This window comes from Hippoglossus hippoglossus, chromosome 22 (assembly GCF_009819705.1).
Source record: "Hippoglossus hippoglossus isolate fHipHip1 chromosome 22, fHipHip1.pri, whole genome shotgun sequence".
In the NCBI taxonomy this organism is placed as follows: domain Eukaryota; kingdom Metazoa; phylum Chordata; class Actinopteri; order Pleuronectiformes; family Pleuronectidae; genus Hippoglossus; species Hippoglossus hippoglossus.
In genome coordinates, this window is record NC_047172.1 from 19332356 (window position 1) to 19345612 (window position 13257).

At 38.4% G+C, this 13257-nt stretch overlaps 1 protein-coding gene across 14 annotated transcripts in view; it reads right to left on the bottom strand.

Moving 5' to 3' along the window:
• kiaa1109 (KIAA1109 ortholog) overlaps positions 1-7726 on the bottom strand; it is an 84906-nt gene extending 77180 nt beyond the window's left edge. For all 14 annotated transcript variants that reach the window (XM_034575565.1, XM_034575552.1, XM_034575553.1 and 11 more), the window contains exons 1-6: positions 7582-7726; positions 4486-4621; positions 2449-2565; positions 1479-1557; positions 1317-1381; positions 460-634 (exon numbers count right to left, since the gene is read on the bottom strand). In XM_034575565.1, the coding sequence (XP_034431456.1) occupies positions 460-634; positions 1317-1381; positions 1479-1557; positions 2449-2565; positions 4486-4591 (542 nt within the window). In that variant the 5' untranslated portion in view covers positions 4592-4621; positions 7582-7726. The remainder of the gene's footprint in view (positions 1-459; positions 635-1316; positions 1382-1478; positions 1558-2448; positions 2566-4485; positions 4622-7581) is intronic.
• Between the last annotated feature and the right edge of the window lie 5531 nt (positions 7727-13257).

The window sequence follows — 13257 nt, forward strand, 5'->3', positions numbered from 1 at the left end:
GATTCTGGCTTTTTTCCAGCATCTTTACATTCTCAACCACATCTTTTAATATGATGTTTCACAGACATGATTGTGCAGGTGAAGTGATGTCAACCAATTAAGAGAAAAAAACAGTATCACGCTCATACTAAGTTATATTACCAATATCAGTTATTTTTTTCCCACTTTAAGAGGATTTTAGGATGATAATCATGTAACGTAAATAAATAAACGTTAATCAACCTCTAGTTTTGTGTACTGCTCAGATTGTCGATCATTAATCAGAAACAGGCGATTCATCCAGAAACATTTTTGTAGCATGCTAAAGTGAGACCGAAAATTTGTCAATTACTCCAAATTACAATTAAAGTGAACATTCATTTAAATATTATGTTTTACATTTTTTAATCAATGTTCACTTGATTTAACATAAACAAGCCAAAAACATAATACAGTTCAAATCTGAGGCCTTGCTTGTACCTTTCCAGGGTCTTGTCTCTTTCTTCTCGTCCCCTCTCTTCGTCTTTTTTAGGTGTTAAGAGCGTGGGTTCAAGTCCGAAGGTCTCCTGCAGGCGGGCATAGAGGTCGGTGCGGTTGTAGACGTGAAATTCGAAACCGTTAACTGTCACGTATAGCCTGGTCTCTGCCTTGGGGTCTGATGACAAAAGACAAGAGAGAAACCTCAAAACTTCTCCATCGCACATATCCATCATTCTGTTCATGTTTGTTAATGAAACTATACTCCCTCAAAGGATTGGGGATATTTTGAAATATGAAGTTGTATCAACAGAACTCAATTGAATCTATTAAACATATACACTGGGACTAGAGCTAAGAATCATTGTCATAACCTGGTGGTTACTTTCTTGTTTAAAATGTTTCATTGTTTGATCTTTGTGTGAGAAAATAAAGTGGAAAGTTTTACAATATCTCAAAGCTCACATTGATATAATCTTACTTTGTCTAAACATATTCATGTTATTATCTTAGAAGCAACAGAAATCCAGCAATTATTTGTCTGTGACAAACTGAAAATAATTCATGTCACCACTTGTGCTTTTAAACATCCTGAAAAACTAATGACCAAAATAGCTGCAGCTCTAATTTACACTATTTTCTGCAGGTGACTGATAAAATAATTGAATGATCCACAGACAAAAACACACTTTACCCAAGAAAAGATCATTAAGGCTTTTCCTAAATTGCCGGATAATTACAAACTCATCAGTTGAGTTCATCAGCAAAAATTATATAACAATCTGCATGAATCTAATAACAACACAACATTTTATTACAGATTTCCTTTATTGTGCAGAGGATAATCACAGACAGCTCACCGTGCTGTTTCTGTTTCGGGTTATACATTTTCCACCAGCGAAAGATGAGAAAGCCGTCCTGTATCCTATTACACAGACAAAAAAAAAAAATTCAGTAAAACTGTGAGATTATAGGACAGAGAAAGAAAGAAGGAGCAAACACTGCAGCTCAGGTCAGGTTACCTGATTGACATGTCCTGGTTGATGAAGTAGACGTCTCGGAACATGACTTTTCCTGACAGCACGGAGAAGGAGAAGGAGCCTGTGGAGAATATGTCCGATAATGTTATCATTAAAAATATATAGTAGTGTTCATCATACTGACTGAAAAATACAATATTAAAAAAAATGTGTTTGAACCGCTATAAACTTGATCAGTGCTTTGAATCCTCACAAGTCAGCTAATTTCAATGTTAGATAAAAGATGGAAATAGATGGTTGTGTAAGTAAGACCCTGGTGATAATAAAAACTCTGCGTGTTGCTGGGATCTCTCTCACATCATTTAGGAAAAAAATATCTTAATTAGCATCTAATTGTACAACAAGTAGGTCACAGACGGTCGCGGAGAAAGAGCAGAAAAACATGATTTCCTTTCGTGAAGACAACACGCCTCCCTCTGATTTAATTATTTCATGTCAAAAGAATGACGACGCCTGAGTGATTCGACTCTAATCACCTCGCTGACACTTCCTCCTGTTGGTGGTTTTATTGACCTATCCGCTGTCAGACTAAAGACAGGATATGTAACTCGGCCAATGCCAATCTCGTGAGAGAAGCTTGTTTTGTTTTTTGTTTAGTGCTTCCTATGTAAATCTATGCAGGAATTATTTTACTCAGTTCAGGCCTAGACAATAAAAAGACAGAGGTTAAAGCATAAACACATTTAATCTGTAAAGTGATTCAGAACTTTGCTATTTGTTCTGAAGGTTTGTGCCCTCACACATTTTCTACCTTCCTCCGCTGAATTCATGGCCTCAAGGTGCTTTAGAAATTAATTCCTGTGTCATTTGTGTCGAGAAATTCAATATGCTGTTGGTTGCAGTGTGTTGTGCAGTTCGGGCTCTGTGGAGATAATCACTGAGAGAACCTGGCTCATTATGAAATATTCAGCAGTCTGAGTTAACTGTGTGACGGCGCTCCTGATGAACACACCGATGTGAATGTAGCCATCCTTGTAGAGACGGTTTATGATGAGCGTGAGGATGAGGCCAATGTTGCGGGAGTTGTAATAAGTTAAATAGATGATCCATCCACAGGACAGAATGGTGGCTGAAAAAGAAGAAAAAAAAACACGGCCACTGTCAGTTAAACATGATCAATCCTCACGTTAACTGAAACAAAAAGATTTCATTATGTTCCTGCCATCACTCTCAGATGACGACAGGAGATAAAGCTAGGGTTGGTAATCCTGGGAAAGCTATCAAGAGCAGGCTACACTTTGAAAACAGATACAGATACAGCGTAACACATGAACACGAATGAACCTGCACTGCCTGACAACTGCTAGAAACGGACTTTTCCATGAGTCCCTCACTAACTTCTAGCCATCTTCTTATATTACATGTGAATGACTTAAATATTTATACGGTCAAAAACCAAACTGTGAGCGTTCCTTTGAATGCCGAGTGTTACATGTTATTTTTAAAGACCCATATACACAGAGGAATTCCAACTAATAACATTATTATCGTATCATTGTCAACTGATTCTTTCATATTTGTGCAGACAGCTGGGTTTAACTGTCACGCCCAATGTTGTTAGGACTTGTTTTCCAGGTTGACGATGTTGCAGTTTTCCACAGAAAACAGCTCCTGTGAGATATGCAGTGTCATTGTCCTACTGAGAGCAGCACCTGGATTATAGCAATAACTGGAAGCTATCATTTGTCATATTTCAATTGAAAGATACTGGCAGGATAACTTGGAACAGATACAGATGAAAATCTTTCTGAGAGGACGTCTTAAACACGTTAGGGAATATTAATAGTTTTATCATATCAACAACCTACATCTTAATACAACAAACTTCAAATATTTTTAAAGAACACATTTTAAAATGATATAGAATAATCTTTTATGTTTGACTCATTAAATTTGAAGGCTAAGGGTAGCACACTCATACAGACTATAGAATATTATTAGGTCTGCACTTTGCATGTGGCAGATTTAGGGCTGCAATAACTCATCGATTTAATCGATTATAATCAATAATTAAAATAGTTGTAACTAGTGTAGTAATCGATTAGCCGGGTCTGTTATAATACACGGCACAGTCTGTGGCAACATCTTCTTATGTTTGAAGAAGTAAACCAGCCAATCCCGTGCCTCGTTTAGCTCATGTGACGACGCCGTCTTCTCTCTGTTGTAAACATTTGAAAAATGGCGGAGACAAACATCGCTCTCGACACAGCAGAGACAAGCTGTCAAAAGTGTGAGAACACTTTACATTAAAGACGTCAGAGACCGCTTGCTGCAAACTGTGTAAAGCTGATTTCACATGTAACAGCAGCACAACATCACTGTGGTATGAACCTGAAGAGAAAACATGTTGGAGCCATTCTTCCTCTTCTTCTTCTTCGTCTTCTCTCGGTTTACTGGAGGATCATAAACGACTTTGGCTTCATACCACAGTGATGTTGTGCTGCTGCTTCATGTAAAATCAGCATTGCACAAGTTTTCTTTGAGGTTTAAAACGTACATACTTTTAAAGACTGTTGCTTCCCCGACTTAATGAGGATAAAGATTATATTATAATTTATTTTTCCAGTTTTAGTTATCTACAATTTAATTCTAATCATTCATAATTCACGTTCAGGTTTAAATTCAATTTAAATTGAGTTTAAACCTGAACGTGTTTAATATCTTAAATTGTGGCGAATTAAAGACATTTTGAATTTGGATTATGATTCCGAATTAAATTGTAGATATCTAAATCGGGAATTATCATAATAAAGTTGCAGATGTTTATAATGCAAAAAAACAACAGTATTGTACAAGTTAAATTAAGTAGCTTTTCGAATAAGCTGCTGGAAAGGGTCAAATGTAGCTTTTGTCGAATCGATTAATCGAAAAAAGAATAGACAGATTAATAAATTATCAAAATAATCGCAGTTGCAGCCCTAGGAAGATTATTTGAAGTCTGAACATCCAATTGATCTGGATTTTTCTTTTCACAGTGCAGATTTCTTACCAACGAGGAGCCAGATGAAGTTGGAGTTGTGCTTGGTGAGAAAGTCATCCAGGTCCCCTAAGGTGGGGAAGGTGCTTTCATTGTTTTTGGCAACATACCCATCCATGGCTACAGGCTCTCCGTCTGATGTCTACAACTAAAACAGACAAATGTCAGACTGTGGTAAAGGGCACAGGAAGAAAATGTAGTAGAAAACAAAAACACAAAAAGAACAAGTGCAAAATAGCAAAGAAATACAAGGAGGGAAAGTTTCATAATGAAATGTCTTTCATTGCTCCAGCTTTATTTCCAGGAAAATAAAGCTAACTGAGACTTAAGTGTTACAAAATGGTGACAGATTGAATAACAAGAAATATAAATCTATAAGTATAAAAGAAATCCCTGAAAACCAATGGGGGCACATTCATTTACTGATATTCACATCACATTTTGCATTAACATGAATTATTTTTCAATAATCTGGATAAGCAGCTAAAATAAATGGATAAATGCATTAACCACTTTTGTATTGCACAATTTTTTTAGTTGTTGTTTAACACAGTTAATTTGTAAAGTACTCGCATACCTGAGCAGTGGGAACTTAAGCAACGATGTCTGCTATGTGTAACACATGACCCCAACCAGCTCCAGTGAATATGTGCAGCTACTTTACGTGTCATGAGGACATGCATTAGGTGAACTTTGCTTCTATGGAAAGGATTATTTCATTTTGTCCTTGTGTGTTGGGGGCTGATGAAAGTAGTGTGTGTGTGTGTGTGTGTGTGTGTGTGTGTGTGTGTGTGTGTGTGTGTGTGTGTGTGTGTGTGTGTGTGTGTGTGTGTGTGTGTGTGTGTGTGTGGCTGCATGCTCGTGCTTAGGAGTCAAAACAAGCTTGAATACAGTTTAAGGCACCGACTAACACACACTAACACAAATCCTCATCTAATCCACTGTAAATAACGTTGGCATTAAAACCTCTGAGATGGAACCAAAGCCAGCTCTCTCTCGTGGTTACAAGAAACACAAACAACAAAAAGTTCAAATGTTCCGTTTTTAAAGTTATATTTTACATAAAAATACGATTATCTATTAACATTCTGTAATTTAACACAAGATCCGTGTCTCACAAGGGATTTAACACCAACTACCTGCCAGATACTAATCCAATTCTGTTTACACACTACCCAGACCTGATTCGCTCCATCTAAATGAGTAACAATCAAGATCCTGCTTTCAAACTCAGCTTTGAAGTGATACCTGTCTGACATGAGTTATGAGAGCACAGATTATGCTGCCATCCCAGAATGATCACTGCTGTCAGTGACTCGTCACAGCTAACAGAGAGTTTTCAGTTTCTGTTTAAAAGCAGAGACTGTATAGTGTCAGTCACACGGACCATCGTTTAAAAGCAACTGGACACAAACCCAATCACTTCATGTGAGCGTACCAACAGACACACATCAGACTACAGACAACACCTGTCGTCAAACTCACATGAGGACTGTTTGGAGAGGTTATAAATGTATAATAACTACAGACACTGCACAAATGTATTATAACAACAGACACTAGATAATAACTACATAAACGGCACTAAGGTATTACAATTACAGACACTAGATAATAACTACAGACACTACACTGATGTATAATAACTACAGACACTAGACAATTAGTACAGATACTAGATAATAACTATAGACACTACACTAATGTATGATAACTAAAGACCCTTGACAATTACTACAGACACTAGATAATAACTAGAGACACTACACTAATGTATGATAACTACAGACACTACACTGATGTATACTAACTAAAGACCCTTGACAATTAGTACAGACACTAGATAATAACTATAGACACTACACTAATGTATGATAACTACAGACACTACACTGATGTATAATAACTAAAGACCCTTGACAATTAGTACAGACACTAGATAATAACTATAGACACTACACTAATGTATGATAACTACAGACACTACACTGATGTATAATAACTAAAGACCCTTGACAATTAGTACAGACACTAGATAATAACTAGAGACACTACACTAATGTATAATAACTACAGACATAAGATAATAACTACAGACACTACACTAATGTCTAATAACTACAGACACTAGATAATACCTACAGACACTACACTGATGTCTAATAACTACAGACACTAGTTATAATACACTAGTATGTCTCAATAGTCCTTGTGTATTATGTACTCACACTACTTAGTATGTAGTTGGGAGTCTGGTAGCCACTGGACAAGCATGTTTGATCATGAAACATTTCATAAGTGCACGAGCTAACTATCACGACTGCGCTGCTTCAGCTGGTGTTGTGAGGACATCACAACACCAGCTAAACAACAAAGCTGGTGTTGAAAACCACAAAGCAGAAGTAAGTGGACGGACTAGAAAGGCATACTGGTCTGAAGCAAGCCCAGATTTACCTGTGCTCACCTGCACTGAACATCTGCCAACTGACTTGCTCATCAGCAAAATATGCGCCCTGCTCTAAATGACCTGAAACCTCTCCCGAATAACTGGGACATTGAATCAAAAACACAAGTTCCAGTGCTGTTTGACCGATGAGGATGACAAGAGAACAGAGAGCTGGAGCCTCACTTGACAGTATCTGGCTTTGTTTACATGCTGAGCTGGTGCAGCCATCATCGCCTCACGTCTCTGTCTTGAACAAGCTAAACTTCAGCAGGTCCAGTCGTACATGTTGAGCTAAATGAATAATTCACTGGTCTTCAGATTTGATCTGGAAGCCTCAGCTGTACCTGAGTCTAACCACACACCTAGCTAATCCCAGGTCTTGAGTAATTTCCTGAGCATTATCCCCAACACCACTCACAGAGGCTAATTGTTGCCTGTCATGCTTAATTTCTTCGGTATTTGTATCGTCACAACAAGCTGCTGCTGACCCGTCCACGGGCTAGTGACGCTTTAGCTTGTGGATAATGCGGTTATTAAGCTAACCGCTAACTATCATAACGTTAGCACTGTGCTTAGCTAGCAAGCTAATGACAACAGGCCGCACCCTTTAACTTCTCCAGATCCAAACAGTGAAAACAAGTCTCTGCACGACTGTGAAATACCTCAGTGTCCTCGATAAGGAGTGTGGTTTCATCTTTGCCCCGGCTCTTCAGGAGTTGTCGTCCCTTTGTCGTGTCGGACCAGAGCACAGCTAGCATCCTCTGCAATATTTACCTGGCAGACGGCCAGTTCACATCTCTTCCTGCTCTGGTGAGAGCACTCATAAAATGGACCAATGGGGAAAACGGAATGGCGGAGACTGACCAATCAGAGGAGAGCGTGAGGGAGGCCACGGCGCACAGACGGACAGGCAGTGAAAACCAATCAACGCAGCAGGTTTTACAGCAGTGGCTCTGTCTTCATTGTTGAGATGCTGAGTGGGTGCACTGGATCAGCCTGAGATTGTTTTAGATTTAAATTGAAAGTGTAAAGCAAAGACCGACATGTCTCAGGATCATACTTGTTGCCAAGAACGTTTTCACATACAAGGAATGTGCATTGTGTGCATATTAAATCATACAAGTAAATTAAGGAGCATGTGCTGTGAGGAACAGGAGAAAGAGAAAGACAGGTGCTTAAGAACAAGAGCAGAATCACGAGTAAAAGCTTAGCAATAAAGATAATATATATATATATATATAATATTACATTTGTATTATATATTTATTAATGTGCAATATGAAGATATGTATAATAGGTCAAGAGATCAAAACTAAACAAGATGGGTTTCATCTTCAGAGTGGGCCATATTTGTCCAGGGTAACATGCTGAAATATTTCCCATGATAAGTAAATATAAAACAGAAGGGTTATTTACATCTTTGTCCGTCTCAAGAAAGCAAGGCCTTTGGTCAGTGGGTTCATTAAGACAACAGCGTCCATTTCTGCAGCAGTGAAATGTGGTGCTGGAAGGATCAGCCCATGCATACATAATAAAACAGAGCCCATATCCTGTTAATTATGGTGGGTAAGCCATGGTAAAAAAAAATGTATTGTCAAAATTTCAATTGTTTAAATGAGATTTTCAATTCACATTGCAATATGCCCTCTCCAAGACAACCATAATAGTGTTCGTTAATACTGTAACTGAAACTGCGATATGCAAGCAGGTCATGCTCTGTTGTAGATTGAGATTTTTACAGCCTGTTAAAACAAGACTAAAGGTGCACAATGCTAAGGCACTTTAGTGCTTTGAGCTTAATGCTAATGCTAGCAAGGCAACATGCTCATAAATAGGGTTCTTCACAGCAGGGATCAAGAATCCACTGAGCACCTCAGTTACAGAACTGCTTCATTCACAAAGAAAGGAAATACTTTATAATACTCAGTATTTGGATATGTGCTTAATATTTATTTTTGATTATTACCATTAGAAGCTGTTTGCTGGAGCGCCTGATTACTAGGTGGGTCCAAAAAATATATCTCAAGAATAAAAGCTGACAGAAAAGATAAAAAATTGAGAGGACAGTGCTAATATCCTCATATTCAGTCGTAATGTTTCATACGTTAACATTATACAATTTGCCCTATTCTCAAAGCACAGGAGGCTTATAGGATTATTTTGTCAGGTATTGTACTGTACTGTATTAAACACACATTTTGACCTGATCATGGCGCTAAATGCAAGGTAGAGGACCATAGTGATCACAATTTGTACTGAAAGGAGCAAGAATGTCTGCATCAAACTACACGACAGTCCACCCAATACTTGTTGAGGGATTTCACTTAAAACAGCACATGTCAACCTCGAGGTTTACACTACAAGAAAAGTCTGGGAAACATGAATGTTCTCAATTTCCTTCCAATCCATTCAGTGTACGATGAGGTATTTCAAAAGATAAAATGAAGTGTTTTACCTGACAATGATGCTACAGGAAACGTACGGTGTTCACCAAGGTTGTTGGGATTGATCCTCTGCCATGGATATCTGGTAACCCAGTTATCAGTGTATTTTTTTTAAGTCTTTTAAAGTCTCACTGCGACACAAGAGGCAATTGTTCCACTGGGGACAATGAATGTCAGTGCAATATCCAATGGAATCAAAACGTTAATGAGGTATTTCAGTGGGCCTAAGTGGCTATGACACTAGCCTGGCTTAAAATGCTATCACAGGAGTTGGAGCTCTGCTGTGTCTATCATCTGGAACCAAACAGCATCACCTCTGCTATTATGTTTCTGTGAAAGTTTAGCAGCTTCTATCAGTAGCACTCCTAAAATCCTCAACTTTACACAATTTGCTGTCATGCCTTGCTCCAGATCTCATAAATAGTATAGTCCGAAATATAAGGCTCTATGTTTTTCAATTAAGCCTCCTCCTCAAGACTGTGGCTTTAAAAAAACACGTCTCATGTGAATTATTATCTTTGTTTTCTAAATTCCTTATGGAGGTGCTTTAGTACAGTCACAACATATCGTCTTCTAATAAAATAAAATAAGATAATCCTTTATTCGTCCCACGGTGGGGAAATTTGCAACATTACAGCAACAAGAGGGCAGCAAAAAGTAGACATCAGTAAAGTAATAATAAGTAGCATGCAATACAATATAAATGGAATAAAAACCAATATATACAATTGTAAACAGAATATATACTGTATGAACATATATACAGTGAAATGGATTGCACATTAGCCATGGAGTTTCACAGATAGATATGTATATTGCACAGTTAAAAAGTGAAAAACCTGAGTTAAAGTGCAGAAGTCCATAGAAGGTGCTTGTGGTGACTGGGAGCAGATCTGATTGTACAGTGTAACAGCTGCAGAAAGAAACGACCGGCTATACCTTTCCATCAGATACTCCAGTCTGTCGCTGAAGGAGCTGCCCAGGGCTGTGATGGTGTCCTGCAGGGGATGGGTCTGGTTGTCCATCAGAGAAGACAGCTTCGCCCACATCTTCCTCTGTCCCACCACCTCCACTGGGTCAAGCGGGTCTCCCAGGACCGAGCTGGTCCTCCTAATCAATGTATCAAGTCTCTTGCTGTCAGCAGTTGAAATGCTTGGTAATCCAAAGAAAATGGCCGATGCCAACACGGAGTATTAGTAATTAACACCTCTCTCCCTTTTTGGTTCTTTCCACTATTGTTTAGAATATGCAGCAGTTCATGGCCCTCTAGAGGATACCTAATTATATATTTCTTGCTCAAGGCAATTAAAGACCGACTACAATCTTTAAGCTGCCTTTTTCCACAGTGTTGTTTATAGAAGGCAGTTTTTTCTAGGTGATACCATTTGTGGGTGGCCACATCTCAGAGAACACCATTCTGGTGATGAAGGACTTCACAGTTCTAAAACTGCTGCAGTGAAGTTTCTTATCATTTCCGCCTCACTTGTCAATTTACTGCTTTGCTTTATCGAAATCTTTAAATCAAGACATAGAGAAACACCTAAAACACTTTCTATGGTAAAATAGAAAAGGATATTTGGCACACCCAATTCCATTAACCTTCTCAAGTGCTGTCTTGGGTCAGCCAAAACTGAGCTTGCCAGAAATCTGAGTGTGTGTTTGAGTAAGATTTCCCTTTTTATTGGCAGTGCTGTTAAAGCTAGTGTTGAATCAGACGGCCCATCAAAGTACAGTTCTATAGACGTGCTAGCAGCTGTAGCATGTCAGTGTTTTAAGCTGGGTGCTAATGACACTGCTCACATGCTAATGTGAAGTAGGTATTGTTGTGGAACCATCCTCACTGTATATGCGACTATATATTATGCATATAGTGTATATTACAGTATATCTGTACACCATTAGGAGAACAGTGCCTGTCTAATTCCACAGATACTCCATTCCATCTCTAAGTAGTACCCAAGGTCAGATTATAGATAAAGGGCCAACCAACAGTACATTGTAGTGTCTATGTGAGGGACTTTCACATCTAACTCAGATGCCCAGACAAAGGGAAAGTCAATGGATCTCCACAATCATTAAGATTCATCCTGTCTCATGTATGTATCTCATATTGACCACACTGAGTTTCCATTCCTGGAAAGATCTCAAAGCTTTAAGTTAAAAGATCAGCTTCAAATCTGAAAGGGACCAAATCTATGGAGCTTGCAGTTTACGAAGTCAAAATGAAACTATTGTGTCAGCTCTCAACATTTTTTGCAATTCTATTCTTACTTCAATCATATGCTTCCTCATTCCAAATGGGTCGGTATGTGTTTACTGACTAAAGAAACTGAAGGCAGTGTAAAAGATGTGACGTTTGTTAGAGCAGTTTTTATTATTGATTGCCCCATCTGAACACTAAGACAAAAGTTCACTGTTACAACAAAGTGAATGAGTCTATTAAGTAAAAAGAAAAGGAGCAGATAAAGCAACAAACATGGTCTGCTAAACATATACAAGTGGAAAAAAAGGCTCCAGATTTAAAATTGTACACACATGTGGTATAATTGTAATATAATTATCGACTCAACATATAACAACCTCAAAATAATGAGGTCTGGTTGTCCATCAGAGAAGACAGCTTCGCCCACATCATCCTCTGTCCCACCACCTCCACTGGGTCAAGCGGGTCTCCCAGGACCGAGCTGGTCCTCCTAATCAATGTATCAAGTCTCTTCCTGTCAGCAGTTGAAATGCTTGGTAATCCAAAGAAAATGGCCGATGCCAACACGGAGTATTAGTAATTAACACCTCTCTCCCTTTTTGGTTCTTTCCACTATTGTTTAGAATATGCAGCAGTTCATGGCCCTCTAGAGGATACCTAATTATATATTTCTTGCTCAAGGCAATTAAAGACCGACTACAATCTTTAAGCTGCCTTTTTCCACAGTGTTGTTTATAGAAGGCAGTTTTTTCTAGGTGATACCATTTGTGGGTGGCCACATCTCAGAGAACACCATTCTGGTGATGAAGGACTTCACAGTTCTAAAACTGCTGCAGTGAAGTTTCTTATCATTTCCGCCTCACTTGTCAATTTACTGCTTTGCTTTATCGAAATCTTTAAATCAAGACATAGAGAAACACCTAAAACACTTTCTATGGTAAAATAGAAAAGGATATTTGGCACACCCAATTCCATTAACCTTCTCAAGTGCTGTCTTGGGTCAGCCAAAACTGAGCTTGCCAGAAATCTGAGAGTGTGTTTGAGTAAGATTTCCCTTTTTATTGGCAGTGCTGTTAAAGCTAGTGTTGAATCAGACGGCCCATCAAAGTACAGTTCTATAGACGTGCTAGCAGCTGTAGCATGTCAGTGTTTTAAGCTGAGTGCTAATGACACTGCTCACATGCTAATGTGAAGTAGGTATTGTTGTGGAACCATCCTCACTGTATATGTGACTATATATTATGCATATAGTGTATATTACAGTATATCTGTACACCATTAGGAGAACAGTGCCTGTCTAATTCCACAGATACTCCATTCCATCTCTAAGTAGTACCCAAGGTCAGATTATAGATAAAGGGCCAACCAACAGTACATTGTAGTGTCTATGTGAGGGACTTTCACATCTAACTCAGATGCCCAGACAAAGGGAAAGTCAATGGATCTCCACAATCATTAAGATTCATCCTGTCTCATGTATGTATCTCATATTGACCACACTGAGTTTCCATTCCTGGAAAGATCTCAAAGCTTTAAGTTAAAAGATCAGCTTCAAATCTGAAAGGGACCAAATCTATGGAGCTTGCAGTTTACGAAGTCAAAATGAAACTATTGTGTCAGCTCTCAACATTTTTTGCAATTCTATTCTTACTTCAATCATATGCTTCCTCATTCCAAATGGGTCGGTATGT